This window comes from Crassostrea angulata, chromosome 7 (assembly GCF_025612915.1).
Source record: "Crassostrea angulata isolate pt1a10 chromosome 7, ASM2561291v2, whole genome shotgun sequence".
NCBI lineage: Eukaryota > Metazoa > Mollusca > Bivalvia > Ostreida > Ostreidae > Magallana > Magallana angulata.
This window is the reverse complement of record NC_069117.1, coordinates 23334579-23353646: the sequence shown is the minus strand read 5'-3', so window position 1 is coordinate 23353646 and position 19068 is coordinate 23334579. Positions and strand designations below refer to the sequence as shown.

Here is a 19068-nt window from a genome sequence, read left to right as displayed (position 1 = left end):
TATCGACTGTAAACTTTAGTTTACGAATCGGAACTAAAGTTAACGATTTGTTAACTATTTATTTCACTGTAAACTCATACACAAGTTTAATGGCTGTAAGCCATTTCGTTAAACAGTGCTAATCAAATTTATTTGTCTGAAGATAAACGTATTTATTAAAAATAGATCCACATCTGTCGAGTATCGTTTACATTGAATTTCGTTAACTATAGTTGGGAGTTGTTAATCATAGTTTTAAAAATCGTGAAAATATAAATTATATTCATCGGATTGAGAATGATCCGTATCTGTGGCCAAAATAAAAAAAAAAACCCCAAAACGAACATTCCAAACTTGGTGGGTTGATAATGCCATCATAAATTTGACCGTCGCTTTCTTTAAGAAACAGCCCAGGGCATTCGAAATCTTAAACCTTTGTGAGAATTTACACCTAGGTAATGATTCCTTATTTTCGGTAATTGCACGATAAGATAATTTTAATTACATGTATTGACATTTGACGTTATTTTCATTTTGTATAATTACGTATGCAAACCTCCGCTTATAAACCAACAGTACGTCATTTCCGCCATTGATGGAATGTATTGAACTAAACGTTACAATTTTGATTCGTAGTGTTTTAACAGACACTAGAAATGTAAATACCACAAAGTACAAAAAACAAAACACTTATATAGTCAAAGTTGAAAGCCAAAGTCTGCCAAATTTTGACTCATAACGCATGGTAAAGTTATGATATTTGAAAAAGTCTATGAAAAAGAATATGCAATTTTAAACCTAACCCAATAAAAATATTTTTTAAATGAAGAGAAGTTGAATAGCTTTATTTTCTATCAAATAGTAATATACATTTGTAGGATTTCTATAAAATGCATGCGCTAGTATTTTCTGGTAATTTACCGGTAATTAGTAAATCTATATTCGTCAAATTGATATGAAGATTTCATAAAACCCTCATAAACTAATTCATAAGATAACAACACCCATGACTAGTAAAATTATTTGTATTCTTGGCATACATGTAAAATAAATTTCAACAATAAATAAACTCTCTATAGCTGATACAAATACAGGTAGACAGTAGTGCAATAAAATCAAATACATGTATAAAAGAGCTAACTCAGTTCTCAGATCACAATGAAATGCTGCAAAATGAAAAGGTGCACCAACACTATCAATTACACTGTGTGTGACTTCATCTTTTCATACATGATAGCATGGGTTTCTATAAGTACATACATATATGGCAACTTCTCTAGCATTTAATCTTCATATATATGTAAAAATACCAGTTTTCTTTAAAGCACATTTTTTCAAATTGATCACAACATGGATTTCAATGAAAAGCACTGACATAAAAGTATAGAAATCTCATTTATTTAATAGGGATACCAATCTTTGTTGTTAATGATTGTTTTGTTCAGAGAATAATTTAATGCCCAGACAGAGGGCTGGGTCAAAGCATTAGTCTGTCTTGTTATGATGAAGAAGTCTTTGGTAAACTTGATGCCATACTACACTGCTAACAGCTAGGAATGGACAGCCCCATCATCCAGGTTCTTGAGTTGTTGGTCGATCAGCTGTTGTCTCAGTTCATTGGCTCGTAATCTCTCCTGTAGTTCATAAATTCTATTAAAATAAATAAAGTTCCGAAGTTTAGTTTTTTTCAAATTTCTTACATTCAAACATCTCTAAAAACTACAGTTGAACTTTGATATCTGAAACACTGATATCTCGAATACAATGGATATATCAAAGTGATTTGTAAGTACCAACCACTTAATTTTAAGTACATGTATTTTACCCTAAATGTCTCGGATATCTTGAAGGTCATAAACAGCCCCAGCTTGTTCGAATGATGAAGTTTGACTAGTATAATACATTAAATTTTTTTACTGTAAATATCTTTAAAAAAAATATACACCCAGTAGGTTCAAAATATATATATAGGTTCTTTACTTGTAAACAGTATGAAATTTAAATATATGTAGTTTCAACTTTCTCTTATAGACAAAGCTTTCAGAATATCTATAATCATGTAAATCAACATGCAGGGTCACACTGGATATAAACATTTTATATCAGGGGAGGGAGTACTGGTGTTAAGTTTGTTAAGAAGATACACCAATCAAAATCTCTGCCATTGTTTACCTACCCTTGAGCAGAATCTGTGTCTGTCACACCATGGCCTGTGAAGTGTGGACTCTTGTACATTCTGACAGCGGTCAAGGGCTCTGTATAACAGATTATTTATCAACTAAAATTTCAACAGCAACTACAATACACACATTCAACTTCATGTATATGCAATTAACATTTAAAGATAATCAGCTTGAAATATCTATAACAAGCCTGCATATTCATAAGTATTGGGTTTTTATGTAACATATTGCTGTGTCAAAATTGAACCCCTTCTGAGGCACTCCTTTGAGAATCCCTACCCCCAGGTTTGAATAAATGTGAATCTATCATATAAAAGAAGTTTGGTACAGTGGTCATTTAGTTTTGGAGAAAATGAAAACATCATACATTAGATTTTATAATTTCCTTATTACTAAGAATCTATTATGGCAAGGGGCTTGGCCCTATGTCTAAACTTTATAATTTTAAGTTAATGTTTATGATAAGAAAGTAATTAAAGTAAGGACAATGCAGTCATCTCTATCCACAATTTACACTACATAAAGTTTGATCAGAACAGCTCACTTAAGGCTTTGGCTCAGGTGAGCTAAAAAGGCAAATACAAGCATTTCGTCTTTACCTATCTCAAATTCTCCAGGTAAGTGGTCAGATTTCCTTCCTCGTCCTTTCTGTGCTGCCAAATTCTGAGAATCTTTAGAGTTCATTTTTTTACTAAGTCTAGGTACACCTTTACTCTTCAGTGGACTTTTATTCATTCCATTGTTCATCCCCAATTTACTTTTCCTCCATTTGTCTTCTTCTTCGTTTAACACTTCATCGAAATCATCATCAACATCACCATCTTTGAAATGCACTTGTTGAGTCCGTTTTGATTCCATAGATTTACTATCTTTTGGCACTGGCAGCAGGTAAAGGGCAGTTTCATCTTCAGGTTCCTGGAATTCTCCGTGCAGTTTTCCTGCTGTTGAATATGGTTCCCTAAGGATTTTCCGTCGTGCAGCGGGTGACACAGGTGCACTTCGGGACTCTTGTGAATCAACCTCGCTCGCATTTTCTGACCCGTGTCTGCGCTTAACCACTTCAGCTCCACCAATCATTGAGCTATGATACACAGAGTCTGTATTGTTGTTCAGAGACATATTCAATGAGGCGATTGTTCTCTCTAGTCCAGAGATTTTAGTCCTTAATCTAGCTATTTCAGAATCCTGTAATAAAAGTTTAAGTTATATTACATAAATATAAACATTTATTGCATACTATCTCAAACACACATAATGATAATATGAGTACATTAACCTCTGTATTGTTATTCACAACAATTCACAATAAAGGACATTATTTACATATATTTGCATTTCCATTGTTCTTTCCCACTGTAAGCCCATACGGAGGAGCTGCAATTATTTCTCTATAATCGCAATTGCTCTGTCAGTATACTATGACGTCATAAAGGAGTAACGTTATATATACTTTTCCATGACGTTATAGATTTAAACCACTATACGATACATCATGTGTTTTTCTCCAACTCCATTAAAATTGACGTATTTACATGTAATATTAAAACATGTTTTTGATAACATTTTAAAGGAATAAGTTATAACATATCATTGATTCTGTTAACAAATCTATGTGAATTAAAAAGATACATTACAGTCTGAATGTTTACTTTTGACGTAATAGCTAAAAATCAAGGTCTAGGCTAATACAGGGTATTTGCTAGTGGTAAAATGCAAATGTAAGTAATAAACAACGATTATTTAGTGAACATGGCGTTATGAATAGCAACTGCTCTGCTGGCATATTTTCCATGATGCGCTAGCGCGCATCATGGAATATGCCAACAGAGCAATTGCTATTCATAACGCCATGTTCACTAAATAACGTTGTTTATTTTTTAAGTAAATTCACAATAATGAAACAAAGAGGCTTAAAATAGGCCCTGCAGCAATAAAGCTCAGATGAGCTCTCTTTAGATCTACATGTTAGTCTCACTTTATAGGCCGAGGTTTTTAACTAGTCAGTTTACCTCAAGTAAGTTCAGATGGGGGTGGAGCCTATATTGAAAGAGGTATGAAGCCGCGAGGGAAACACGCTCACTTGTGTATACATGTCTATATACATGGGGTATTAATGTGCTCTCAACAGAGTTTATCCGATGATCTAAAAGAATATCGTATTTATATGTACATGTACTTAATTGGCGATTGTTGAAATGAATATAAATGCATGATTATCTTTATAATAAACAACTTTTTCATGGATGCATGATCAGCACAGTGTGATTTTGACAGACTACTGTAGGTGATCAGCACATTTTGTGTGGTGCATAAACCAAGTACGAGTAAATTTTCAATTCATATCTTTTAATATTTCTTTTGATTATAGAGCTACTAGATGGCGATTTATTGCACAGTATGCATCAAAAGACAAAAGTTAATTGCACCATCGCCGCAAGCCCTAGACATGGTATACACAGGACCAGTAAACGAATGTCAATCATTTTCTATCATCCAATCTTGGGCCTCAATTTAGTTGATTGACAGGGGTACACTGACCAGGTAAATTTGAAGGCAGTGCTTATTTTTTCTTGGTCTTTAAAACAAGAAATATATAGTGGAAAAGTGAGACTGAGATCAAAAGCAAACTCATCTGAATTTTATGGCCCTGGACCCTAAAGATTGTCTAAACGATTCAGTGAGTTGGTTTTTCTGTGGGTACACCTACCTTGATAATGAGTGATTCATTGGCCACTGAGGCCAGCTCTTTCTTGGCTATCATCTCCTCCTGGATATTCTCCAGCTCCTTCTGGAGGAGGTCAAACTGGGCTTGGTAGTGGATCTCCAGCTCCTTGATCTGGATCATCTTCTTCTCCAGGTCTCTCTCCACACGCTCCTTGTCTTCACTGATGTGGCTGATGGAGCGCTGTAGTTCATCCACCTGAATCACAGAGTTTACATTGAATAATGCACACTTTTTTTTACATTAATTTTATCAATATACATGTATGAACATCACATAAAGAGGAAGATGCTGTAACCACAACAAACTTAAAACATCAGTCAGAACAGTTTCCTTTTTAGGTTGCTTGAATAAAAGACTATGTTCACTCTGAAGTGGTTGTACGTTTAGTAATAGATAATGTAAAGTAGTTACTGTATATGGCTTTTGGACTGACTAAAAAACTCACCAAAATTTGATGCTCTTCCCTGACTCTTTCCATTTCCTCATTTCTGAGGCGTATTTCTGTTTTCAATCGAGTTTCAGCTTGTACCTCGCGAGCTTTAGTGGCTCCCAGCTCCTCCTCAAGACGAGCTGTATCTGTTTCTTTTGTCTGTGAAGGGAAAAGGTAAAGTTCATGTTTTAATCATAATCATCAAAGTCCTTCTAACTTCAATTGTTATTTGTTAAATTGCAAAAAGTGTAGCTACATGCATACAGATTTTACAATAAAACACAGTTTTTGAGAAACCAAATTTTTATCCTGGTAATATAGTAAAGATTTTTATGTACTCTATGAATACATTAACATGTATCTGTACTAGTACATATGCTTACACTCAATATCATACCTCTTTGACCATATTTATTTCCTCCACATCTCGACTGAGACGCTCATTCTCCCTGTTCACCTGAGCTAGCTGACGTCTCGTGGACATAAATTCTGAGTGCTGTTGCTGAAGCTGCTCTCTGACAAACAATTTGTAGGTGTGAAAATTTTGCTGACAAATACTCATACAGTTGATATGAGACTTTTATAAAACATGTATGTTGAGGGAAAAAGAGCAGTTTATTTTTTAAGGATCATACCTGGTCAGTCTCAGCTCCTGAGTGACTTCCACATTCTCGTCTTTTTGTTCCTCCATTTTCATGTGCTGCCTTTCCACTGTCTGTAAAAGGAAATGGTTAATATCAGTAGTAAATATTTACATTTTTCGGTGTCTTTTTCTGTGATAACACAACAAATGGATTTTGTACAATACAGTCCAATAAATTCAAATGACGTATTGTTGCGGCGCAAGCATGGTTTGCATAATTAATATTCTAATATTTAATCGTACAACTGCTGAAAATTTTATAACTTTTAGTAACAAGGGATCATTCTTTGAATATTATAAGGTTATAATTTCAGTCGGGGCATGATCAAATCTATAATAAAGCCCTTCAGGCTTTAATGGATTTGATCACACCCCAACCAAATTTTCACCTCATATTACTTATTTTAATTTTTCTATCTTACGTATACCTTTTCTAGCTCATGTAGATTGCTTTTGTACATTTATATCTTACCTTTTCCAGCTCCTGTAGCTTGGCTGTCTTTGCCTGTAGCTCCAGGTTCTGTTTTTTACACAGCTGGTCGGCGTGCTGATACTGGAGGGTCATCTCTCCCAGCTCTGACTGGGTCTGCTGAAGTCTGTCATCAAGCTCCGCAATCTACACACACAAATATTTGCTAATTAGTAGAAAACATATTTGTTTAGTTTACTATAAAAAATAAAACTGTGTATCAAAATAAAAAATTGATTAAATGGATTTGCAAGTTTGTCAATCTTCGAACTATTCAGATCCTTTACAAACATCTCTTCTGACATTATCATTAAAATACTTGTTGCAAAAAAGAAAACCTTGGACAGAATGTAGTGCATGTATGAGCATTCAAAACTATTGCTCTATACATGAAATGTTATTCATTTACAAATATCTGTAAAATGAACAAAAACACATCTTTAATACAAACCAAGAAAACGTCATAATAATTTAGTCAAGAAACTGAATTTCTTTTGTAAAACATTAAAAATAAAACAAAATCTGGAACACAGAAACATCCAAATGGACATATTCACCACAATCATAGCTGTTTTCACGCTTTCTACATCAGCTTCCAACTTAGCAACATAGTGATCCTTATAATAACAAGTGGATATTGAAAATCCCATGTTTCTTATTAGCTAAACCAGACTAAAACAAAACTTTAATCGATATCAAAATCTGTCAACTGTGGACCTCTGTAGTTAACTTACCAAGGTATACCTAATAATGTACTAGTATGTTTAAAGTGCTTTACAGATTAAGGTTATTATGCAAAGGAACTGCATCATAAACAACGATCTATCCCAAACATAGCTACATACCTGCTTAGTACGCTCCTGGATTTCCATTTCATATTTCTTGAGGGAGCTTTCTAGGGTCATGATTCTTTGCTTCATCTCTGCATGCTGCTCTTTCACTGTATTGCTCAATTCAGTGACCTATTATTTAAAAAATTCTCAGTGTAATAGATAAAAACATTCTTGTCAACAACTGATTGGTTCTTTGAACCTAGATGTATGTGTATGTAGACAATATCCCTATGAGTGAAACAATATGGAATGCCTCAACATTAATGGGTAGGCTTCATTTACCTGCATCGTTCTTTGTTGTAGCTCCCTCTGTCTGTCTTCCAGTGCCTCTGAGAGTTTGTAGGCTTCATGACGTTTCTCATTCAATTCTTCCTGAGTTTTTCTTAATGAAGATATATCAAAATCACTTTCATTTTACATCCTTCAGGGAAAAATATTTCATACAGAAAAAATGTCAAAGGTATTTGCTTTTCAGAAATAGAAAGTGGGGCAACTGCATTAAAGCACATTCAAAAATACATGTTTCCCACTTCTCATTTAAAATTTCCATGTGAGAGAGAGAGAGAGAGAGAGAGAGAGAGAGAGAGAGAGAGAGAGAGAGAGAGAGAGAGAGAGAGAGAGAGTTTCACTATAGAAACATCGATGTTTGAGGGCTCTACCTGAGGGTGTCCTTCATATCCTCAATCATCTCCTCCTTGGCCTTGTCCTCACGAATGACCTTTTGGAGCTTCATTTCTGTGTCCTCACTTTGTTCCATTGCTTGTTTTTGGACCACCTGCAATAAATGGAACGATACTTGATATCAATCATTATTCCTACTGCCATCCACTGACTGTATTTAAAGGGCTAAAGATTGGGAGAAATTTTAGGGTAGAAAATTTTTGTGCATTGATTTTCCAGTCAGTATGACTTACCTGTAACCTTTTAACCTCACTGTCAAGGTCACTGACCAGTTGCACTTGCTGGTCCATGTCCTGTGTTTTCTTTTGAATTTGGTCTTCATAATCATTTACTAAAACAAAAAAAATTTGAATTGATAATACACATACAAGTATACAGACAGCGGTGAATCACATGTACATTTTCTTGTCTGCCTTCAATGTAAACAGGGTATTCAAATAAATCTTTTTTTTTCGGTGAAATCATATTTTACTTTGGTGTTGCAAACTAAAATAAAATCACCCCAAGATACATGATTCACTAACCTATCTCTATTTTCTGCTCCAGCTGTACACGGAGATCTCGGATGTCTTTCTCCAGTTTAGACATCCGCTTGGTTTTGTCATCGCTCGCTTCCTGTTCGTCCTGAAGCTGCTGCTCCAACATGTTGATCTCTTCATTCATGTTCTTCTTCTCCACTTCTAACTCCCTACAGAAATAATTTTGATAATAAACAACAGCTAACAGTAACAGGTGCAACGCAAGGTACAGTGTAGGTAAGAACTCTTAATAAAAGAAAAAGGTTTTAAGTTTTTCAACCTCTAGAAAATGTGTGCATAAATATTCTTTTGTGCAAAAGAGTTTTTCTTTAGATTTGATATGTAGAACACCGCAATGTCAAGGTCAATTTTCATGTGGTCATTGTTTCACAAGACGACAGACCTGAGGGCGTCGGTAAGCTTGTTGATGGTCACTGTGCGGTGTTCCAGATCTTCACAGGCTTGTTTGAGTTTCTTCTCTGTCATCTGAGATTCTGTCATGGACTGAGCTTTCTGTGTCAGCAGCTGGTGTTCCAACTTTGAGACCTTAAATGAACATTTTATACAATTTAAATTAATTTATTGGCTGTATGTCGTTTTATAACTATATGTTGATTTCCTTTCCACTTATTAATAGCAGCATTATTTTGTATGAATATTTCCCTTTCTCTTACTTGCTACCTGCTTGTTTTACCAGTGACACTATCAAGCATGGATGATTGGACGCATTGAATTCTCTTACCTGTTTCCCTAGCTCTGATTGGATGTCTTCTAACTCCGCTATTCTGGTTGTGCTTTGTTGTAGCATAGTTTGATGTTCAAACACTGTTTTCTCCAAGTCAATGTTTTCTTGATATTTTTCTTCTAAAGCCTTCTGGATCTGCTTTATATGTCTTTCCATTTTGTTCACCTTTTATATCATAAACAAGTCTTTTGTCATAATGGAAAAAAACCAAATTAGTCAATATTTTACAAAAACTTACATTGTACTTGATATTTTATATAAACTGAGAGTATTGGAAAATTAATAAGTACTAAATACACATTCTTTGAAAAAAGTGTACAGTGTACATGTACCAAATAATGGAATATTTTAAGAAAAATTCATTAATATGAAATAAATCTGCTGAATAATATAAAATTACCCTTATTAACAAATCAGGTACATGCATTTTCATTGTTATCAGTAAAATGATATGGCGGTGAACCATGTACATGTATTTTACATGAATGGAGTTAATTTAATTTCCCTGTTATCCAAGATGATGTAATGAACATGAAGTTACTGTATGGATTTGAACACAAGTTTGAAAACTCACAGCAACATCGACAAGTTGATCAAACATTAACACATGGTCAAATGATGATTCAAATTTGGCTTAATCTGTTTAGGAGACCTGAACTGTACACTTGCTGATCTACTAACTACATGTACATGCAATGGTTGGTTAAAACCCTGCTGTCTGACAAACTCAACACACAGAAGAAGCCTGTCTCACATGCTGATACATGTAATTAGTGCAGCTGACAGACACCTACATGATATATACGCCAGGTGGAGGTAGTGTTAATGTCAGGGTTATCCTCAATAATTACCTACAAAACACCTTTCCCTTTACACTCTTTGATAAATAAAATATTTCATTCACTTGATTTAAAATGTACTCAAAGCAAGATATCAACCAATTCATGGCTAATATACAATTAAAACAGCCAATATACATGTACTACCTGCAAATACTGCAAGTACAGTGTTAATTAAGTCATTTTACAGGAAGTTTTATGCTTACATACATGTACATGTTTACTCATTATAATGAATTGAATGATTTGAAATTTGAATAACCGGCTGTAAATAATTCATTTACTACTTTAATTTAATTACAAAATTGATCTTTAACACCCTCGGCTGAAGAACCGCCAGTTTTTCCATATGGGTATATATGGGGAGATTTTACTCTGCTAGTCTACATCAGCAACATATTTCTTGAGAATACATCTGCAGGTGTTTATCTTATGTTAAAATCAGCAGCTTTGAGCAGAGAGCACATGTTTACCATTTCTTCCTTGTGCCTGATATCTCGGTCATACTTGTCTCGAGATTCTTCCAGGGCCCCGAGATAGGTCTTGATTTCTTCCTTGCACTGAAGTAGTGCCATCTCGAGCTGCTTCATCTGAGATGTCCCTTCATGAGCCTGGGTCTCCAGCTGTCGAATGGCAAACCGACTCTGCTGGGTTTGTACCTCTAACTCCTACATACAGAAAGAAAAGAATATTAACACTTATATTAACTCGCTACTGAAAAGAATCTTTCTATCAGACAATTTTTCAGAATAAAGAAAAACCTATCAAATCTAATGATCTTTAATACAAAGGCAAAAAAATTTCATCAATCTCTTACAGCAAAAGTAGAAGTCCATTTATATAAAATAATGATGAAATATTATAGATAGACTTTTTCAGGATTCATTTCTTTTGTTTTGAATAATTAAAATCTTCTTTAGTGCATCACCTCTTTTGTTCTATCGAGTTCTTTTTGTAATTTCTTAAGCTGTGAATTTTTTTCATCAAGTTCTCTTCTATGGTGAGACAGTTGACTGGAATTTTCTTGATACACAGAGGATTTGCTCTCCATTTCCTTTTGAAGCTACAAAAATAAATTAAGTGAGTGAAAGAACAATTACAATCTCACATAATACTGAATATTTCAACTAAACATTTTCATACTCTTCAAACATATGGCCATCAAAATTAGCTGGAAAAATAACATAATATTTCGATATGTTGTAAATACAAGTTTTTTTTTTAATAATTTTTTCCTTTTATGTGTCACATCATAGATCATCTTCAAAAAGTTGAAAAACTGTGAATTTATTCATATTCCATGAGATTTTATAAAATCTAAAAGTTCCTGGTTACATAAATTTATATAGAAATGTTTTCAGTCAAACTTGTATTCAAGTACATTCATGCATGATGTGTCAATTCATGTCGAGACTTAAATTCATGGGCGAGATGTATTTACAAAATCCATGAATTTAATCCAACACCAAACATCATTGCTGAAAATACATGGGTCAAGTCTTCTTCATACAATTCAGGACAAGTACACATATCAGCAAGTGAATTCTTATGAGAATAAAGACACACAAACAAAGCAAGAAGTCCTTACTATTTCTATCTGTTTTTCATAGTCTTTACACTGTTCTTGGTGTAGTTGCTGGTTCCTATCTGTACTGGTTCTGAGCTGCTGCAGGGCTTGCTGTTTCTCCTTCAGCTCCACTTGAATCCTGGTTATTTCTTCATCCCTGAAGGTCACGTCATGCTCCAATTGTTTGACCCTGGACACACAGTTGGAAAACTCAATGGATTTTTCATCCAGTTGCTCCTCCAATTGATTTATTTGAGAAGATTTTTTCCTCACCTATATACAGAAAATTTCAGTTATGAACTCTCTCAAGATCTCAAGGTCTTAGATGTAGACAAGTAAAAAAGATGATGTACAAGCAATGGTATTACTGTTAAGCATTCAACTTTAAAAGGAAAAGTAAATAAGATATTTTCCTCTTCCACTGTGAAAATAAGAAATTATACAAGTATATGTATTACTATAATAGCTTACCTCTCTCTCAAGGTTGCTAATCTCAGTACACTTGTGATTGATCTGTTCCTGTAACTCAATCAGCTGTGAGTTTCTTTGAGTGATTCTGTTCTCAAACGATGTGTTCTGAGTCTCCTTATCCCCGATCTCTCGCTTTAACTCGGCTATTTCCCCAGCGAGTCGAGACTTGTCAGCTTCATACTGAGACACTAGCATCTCAAGTTCCTGGACTTTGTGGGCACCTGTTCCATTTACAATAAACGACAAGTACAATGTTGAAGTGCATGTTTCATTTATCAAAGTATACAAAGTTAATCAGAAATTTCTCTATTTACAATATAGGAGTCATTCTACCTACATGAACTAACACACATACATGCAATTTGAACTGATTTTTCTTGTTTCATGCAGTTTGGTTTCATGTTAGGAATGAAAAATTATCAATACAGGTACTGTACTGTTAAAGTACATTTCAATGTATTGAATATACACAGTCCTTGTCTGAATAAGTTTGAATTTAAGTAAAAATTACAAATCCCAAAACATTTAGTGAATATGAGTATTTTTACACAACAAAAATAATTTAAAAAGAAATAAAAGATAAATTTTTTCACATTGTTGTTCGAATAAAAAAACAATAAAATTTTTGTACAAGAACTTACACATGAATTAAATAAAAACCTTCTGTTGATTCTTTTACTGTAATATTCAAATCCAAAAAGTTATATATATCCTAAGCATATCTTTTCCTTGCATCCTACTAACTTCAAGATCAAATACAACCCAATCAACATTACCTATAAACAAAATAGTCAATACATGTACTAATTCTTGTTTGTATGCTGATGTTGATTGCTGAGCACCCACCTTGATGCTTATTCTCCAGCATGCTGGTCAGCTCCTGACGCAGGCTCTCTATCAGCATGGTCTGACTGCTGGCCTCCTGAGATTGCAGACAAGACTGTAGACGCTGAATCTCTGCATCCTTCATCGCAAGCTGCATCCTGATGTAAACAAGAGGTAAAATGATCCAGATTGTTTCATAGCAAAAATTCCACCCCCCCCCTTTTAAAAAAAAATTAAGAATCAATTGGGATAAGATCTTTTTTTATACCTGTTTTTGAAAAAAATGTAAATTAAACATGTACTGTAAATTAATCTTATTGGAAACAGTGGACATTAAAACTTTATTTCAAGACGCAGTTTGAAAAATCATTTAGATTTTTTCTTCTTACACAGACAGAAAGGATACTTGTGCTTTATATAAATTATGTCATTGTCTTCATTTTTCAAAAATTGAGATTTAGATAAAAACAAATTAAATACAAGCTGAAATAATTGAATTTCATTTACATGTAATAAGATGACAATAAACATTTTAAAACATGAAAATGTATACATATTAATGTAAGTTACAACCTGAACACATCAACAATTTTGACTACTGTAACATGTACCTGAGATCCTGCAAAATGGCCCTGGCCCCCCCTGAGGCTGCAGATACTTGTTCGCTGGCTCCGTATTCTGCCCCGGCGGACCGATAAAATGTAGCAGATCCCATGTCATGTGACTGGCTTTTGGAGGAGTCTGCAACAGCTCGCACACTAACACTGTATACACCACTGTCATTGAAGCTCGCTCCCCTCTGTTAGTAATACAGTATTCTAGATTGCATTAAAACAGCAAATAAATTATGAAATTTAATTACTTTTAGTGTTTAATGTCCTCATAATTGACATTGACTTTTTTATGGGTTAAAAATTGGATATTTCTACAAGTAGGGTACTGAATTTGTTTTTGTTTTTTATTAATTTTTTTTTAAATCATAAGTATTTGTTACCTGTTGTGACTCTTAAAAATAAAACTTATTTTTTCGGGAGATAAGATTTATTCTTTGAGATGTGCATAGGTGCATATTAAACTTACATTTTGTGATTTGTTCTGGTTTTGGACCTGCTGTGCGAGCTGTTCTAGCTGGGACAGCATGGTCCGACTCTCCTCAATCTCCTGCTGACACACAGACAGCTGCTCCCTCTGATGGTCAACTTGGCTCTGTAGTCGACTATTCTCCCGCTTCAGACTTTCCACCGTTAAAGATTCGGTTTCAAGTTTGCCTGTAATTCATTACAGAAAGAATTAAAATTATGAAAATGAACAACAATTATGGGTTTTATATGATTTCTTAACAAATTCTTATTATGCCTTGCAAAAGAATATACTTGCAAGAGTTCTAACTATTACACTGTAGATCACTTACTAAGTTTTGATGTGTTTTTGGCTAGTGATGATTTAAGTTCTGCATTCTGTTTCTCTAGATCTCTTCTGCTATCCAGCTCTACATGTTCCAACAGCTCCAGTCTCCTGTACATACATGTAATTACAGCCAATAAAGCATACATTCCTTAGATAATTAATACAAAAGTTTGAAAGACAATTGGAAACTTTGAATACTGGTTATTGAAGTGCAAGTGCAATAAATCTGCAAAAATGTTGATTTGGGAATCTTTACTGGATAAAAAGGGGTTCAATATATTTGTGTTAGTCTGATTTCAAAAGAATCTACAAGTATTTTAATACTCCCATACCTTATCTCTTCATTCTGACTTTTGAGTTTTGCTTGAAGAAGAGAGATTCTTTCCAGTAGATCCTCTCGTTCCTGGTTGGCCTCTCCAAGACTGTCTCTCAGGTAATCTTCATTGTTCTCCAACTACAAAATATTGACAGCGGGTTTATTTACTGCACTCTAATGAGTACCTTCCATGCCACGCAAAAATTATTTTGAGCATTCACCTTTCTGGTTTTATCTTTTGCTTTCCTTTGGTAATCTTCTAAGGTCTCCTGAGCATCAATGAAATTCTGCAAAGCCTCGTCCCTCTGAACTTCAGCCCTGTAATTAGGTGTAAATTGAGTATCTCTCTTATATTTTGCATGCTAGAAAAGGAATGAAAAATTATACATGTATAGGGATGTGAATAACTGTTAATTCTTGACATGTGTAATTACGGTATTTTAATAACCGCCAAAAAGAGAGGGATTTACCCCTTTCTTTTTTTCCTCTCATCATTTAAATCTGATTGGAGATCCTCTATTTCCTGTTTATTCTGCTTAATTTGCAGTTGATAATCAGCATTTTGTCTTTCTATTTTCTCGTATCTTTCTTCAGCCTCTCTTAATGCCTTGTCTTGGGAGTCAGTTTCTGCTTGCAGTCCAACAATCCTATCCTCCAGGTCAGGCACACTTTGACGATATTCATCCAACTCAGTACTTAGTTCTTGTACCTATAATGTCATAGATTTTCAGGTTAAAACATCAAATTTACAAGTAATTAGTCCTGTCAGCATTAAAAGTCATTGTGAAATTATCTAATTTAACGGTAAGTACACATAATTTAGTAGGTAAAGGGGAACAACTCATCCTCTGCCTGTGTACAACTTTTTAACAAATACTGTGGATGTGATAACACAGAGGTACAATGCAAACTTATCTACAGTGTACCAATAGATTTTAAATTCCCAATGAGTACACAGACTTGTAATAAGATAAAGGAATCAACCCCAAACTATGTTCTAAAGCTGTAAAATCAAAATGTTATAACACAAGGGGAACAACCTATTCATTACCATCTGCATTACCATCACATTCTTAGTCATGTTGTCCAAAATAGATTTATCACTAATAATTGTTAAACAAAATAATTCTCCTTTTAATATTGAGAAAAGAATCTGTAATAATCTGTGGGGTAATTTTGGTTTAAATTTGTGATCCATCATGCTCCTTGCTAACATACCTTAGATCTGGCAGCATTTAATTCATCACTATATCGTTCCATCTCCCCTAGAAGTTTATGGTTTTGTTGGAGCAGTTTTTTGTTTGCCTCTTTTAGATACCGGATTTCTCCCGACTCCTGTTGAGAGCCTCTCTCCATGAACTGAACTCTATCATGTCTGTCTAGGCGACTAAATGCCTGCTGAATAAAAACTTCATGTTTACAGAAATATCAAGACATTTTCATTCTAGTGTTGATAAATATTGAACATGAAAAGTATAGAACAATAGACAATGATTACTAGATGCAATGCCTGGTTCCTACAATTTTAATATCATTGGGTATAACCAAAATACCGGTAAACACATGATTGTTTTAAGGGCAAAATGATATCTAAACCTTGCATTGCCGCTTTCAGGGATTAATCTAGGGAATGTCAGACATGTCGGCCCAACGACACCTCGGCCCAACGACACTTCGGCCCCAGGAAACCTCGGCCAAGACGGGTCGGCCCAAAATTTGAGACACCTCGGCTCACGTAAAAGACATCTCGGTTCAAGTAAAATTAAAACAAAAATATTTGATTTAAATGTTTTTATTTTATCAACATATATATTTTATCAAAATATTATATATCAAATACTTGTGAAAGAAATTGAATTAATAAAAAAAAAATGAGACCATTAAGTTCTAATTGTAAGCAAACAAGAAAGTAAAATTAAGAAAATGAAGACATTTTCGACAATGACGCTAATAGTTAAACAAACAAGAGGATGCAGCACTCTCCTTTGGAGTCGCAAACGCGAGTCACGGGTGACAATGAAGATTTAATTACGAACAGTTGATTATAAGACGATAATCACCAAAGTCCATATATATCCTTTGGATGATTACCACCCCATATCAGATTTACAAAATCGACAGAGAAACAACACATCATGACATTTCATTTCATTATTACGCAAAATATTTTTATTGTGTCCACTTTCTGGTCAATCTTTGTGGATTTAATAAATTCATGAAAATATCTAAATACTTATTATTGCAATCTTTAAATCCTAGATTTAACACCAATATATATTTCAAGTGTGTCATCAATTCCTGAAATTTCCGATCTACAAAATTCACATATTCTATTATTATTGTAGTGAAAAAAGTTAATAAGATTACGACAACCTTAAAGTCATCAAATTTCAATTGGCTGTTGACAAAAAAAAATGAGACGCGTGACCATCCAATGAAACAAATACACAGAGTTTGATTGACAGGTTTAGTCATACATGTATGCAAGTGTGACCCGACTATGATGTCCGAAGTTATGCGCGCTTATTGTACATATCGATGTAAATTTTAAAAAAAATAGACATGACCTTTTCACTAAAAGTTGATTTAGGTTTGTTTCTATCTAACCTTCCACATAAAAAATATTTTTTTATAGACTTTAAATGAACTTTATTCATTAATGTTGTGTATAACGATATACTAATCATTCAGTGTTGATTAAATATGATCATACTAATTTTAAATATAATGATCATGTGCGCGTCTTGTACAAACATTTTGATGCTAAATATCATATGACAATTTTATCACATTTAGCACCAATTCAATATTTCATGTCGTTGGTCATTACCTTCAAAAGAGAGATAGAAAGAAGAAATCAATGAATAGATAAAGTAATTATCTGCCCCTATTTTTTTTTATATTTATGTTTAGTAGAACCGAAAGTTTCATTGGGCCGAGGTGTCTTTTACATGGGCCGACGTGTCAATAAATTTGGGCCGACCCGTCTGGGCCGAGGTGTCAAACGCCCTTGGCCGAGGTGTCGTTTGGCCGAGATGTCCGTCTACCAATCTAGGTTATGGGGGAACTACTCATTCTGGAGAAATTGGACAAATCAGCCAGTGGTCAGAGCCCTGCAGGGAGTTTCAGGGGTTAGAGACCCCTGGTCGAAATTGAATAGATAGCATAAAATGCCTCCCCGGTAAATAATTCACATGTTCACACAATTTCCATATGTAACCCAATTTTGGGCAGCTACCGTATATGCCCAATAAAATGGGGAAAAATGGGCTTTCCATTTTATGTAAGGAGAATGTTTTACTCATCAAAAGGGAATCTTTCTCTTGGGGGATAAATACGAAATATTGGTAGTAAGTATACCCCATATTATTCCCTTGCTTAATCAATGACACTTACCTGTGGTTTATTAGGGGTGCTGGATGCATGCTGAATGCGTTCAAATCCAGCATAAGAAGACTCTGGTAGGGTGGCTAGTCCAGACTTAATACTGTCCTTGTCACAAGAAACATCATGATGATGAGGGTTCCTCATTAAATCATCCATTGTTACGACAAGCCTTTCAGTCACAGGCAAACTGTTCAGTGTTGAAATAGATTCCAGATCCGAACTACAATGATATGATAGTATAGATATCTATTAATATTAATGTCTATTAATTAATCCATTGTTTTTTAAATAACATAAGCCTGTTATTAAATGTGAATGTCTCTAATAATAATTCACCCATTTTATTTTAATTGTTCAAAAAATGCTTTAGTTGCAAAATACAATTTGCTATACTAAAAACATATCTTTCAACTGTTGCAAAAGCCAGTTAACATAATTGGGTTTGTATACAAGATTAAATCATTTTTTTTTAGCAGCAGAGAATAATCTTAAATCAGCACATTCCACACATTCTTTGCATTCTACTTAGACCTAAAACCCTCTTAACATTGAAAGTATGACTTACTCATCATAATTCCCCTTCTTCTCAATCTTTGATAGTTTCTTTAAGTTCCTTTCAGTGTCCAATAATCGTTTTCTAATGTCCTGAACATTTTGCATAAGCAATTCCTGCGGTTCATAGTCCTCCATGGTCACCAAAATGAATAATATTGTCTAATTGGACATCTATCAAATCATGAAATACCATTTTGGCAGGAAGCAAGGGGTATTGTTTATATTCAAATTAACCCATGCCTTACCAAAACATGACTGGGCTCGCATCGCTTATCACTTTTAATGCAAAATAAAATCAGAGCATATCGAATTTTGTCTACGTAGAGTAAATCAACTTCTGTTACTAAATGGCCATAAGCTTAAATAAGTTGCTGTCAAATATTTGTCATCTTGCACCATTTAGTAAATACTTTTTGTAAACAAAAATGTATTCTGCTAGCCGCCGCTTCTTTTCATTGGATGAAATTGGTAAATAGGATTTTGCTTATCGTCCCG

At 34.2% G+C, this 19068-nt stretch overlaps 1 protein-coding gene across 4 annotated transcripts; it reads right to left on the bottom strand.

Moving 5' to 3' along the window:
• Positions 1-986: 986 nt before the first annotated feature.
• Positions 987-19039, bottom strand: LOC128156583 (coiled-coil domain-containing protein 18-like). Of its 4 annotated transcripts, none has more exons than XM_052818768.1 (30): positions 18584-19039; positions 18028-18238; positions 15850-16029; positions 15102-15340; positions 14853-14949; positions 14648-14769; positions 14320-14423; positions 13989-14176; positions 13520-13707; positions 12930-13066; positions 12084-12304; positions 11634-11885; positions 10974-11108; positions 10519-10713; positions 10001-10057; positions 9204-9371; positions 8865-9007; positions 8468-8631; positions 8177-8274; positions 7922-8037; positions 7545-7644; positions 7275-7391; positions 6433-6576; positions 5953-6032; positions 5715-5832; positions 5333-5476; positions 4870-5082; positions 2762-3347; positions 2156-2234; positions 987-1629 (listed from the first exon to the last, which is right to left on the bottom strand). In XM_052818768.1, the coding sequence occupies exons 1-30, from the start codon at positions 18706-18708 to the stop codon at positions 1530-1532; spliced, it is 4821 nt and encodes a 1606-aa protein (XP_052674728.1). In that variant the 5' UTR covers positions 18709-19039; the 3' UTR covers positions 987-1529. The 4 variants fall into 4 exon arrangements, with proteins under 4 accessions (XP_052674728.1, XP_052674729.1, XP_052674730.1 ...); XM_052818769.1 differs by having other exon boundaries at positions 15850-16026; XM_052818770.1 differs by lacking the exon at positions 10001-10057 and having other exon boundaries at positions 18584-19038.
• Positions 19040-19068: the final 29 nt, after the last annotated feature.

Coding starts and splice junctions, on each gene's coding strand:
- LOC128156583 (XM_052818768.1), bottom strand. CDS start 18,708: ATGGAGGACTATGAACCGCAGGAATTGCTTATGCAAAATGTTCAGGAC. Junction 15,341..15,849: donor TAAATGCTGCCAGATCTAAG/GTATGTTAGCAA, acceptor ATGACATTATAG/GTACAAGAACTAAGTACTGA. Junction 13,708..13,988: donor ACCAGAACAAATCACAAAAT/GTAAGTTTAATA, acceptor TATTACTAACAG/AGGGGAGCGAGCTTCAATGA.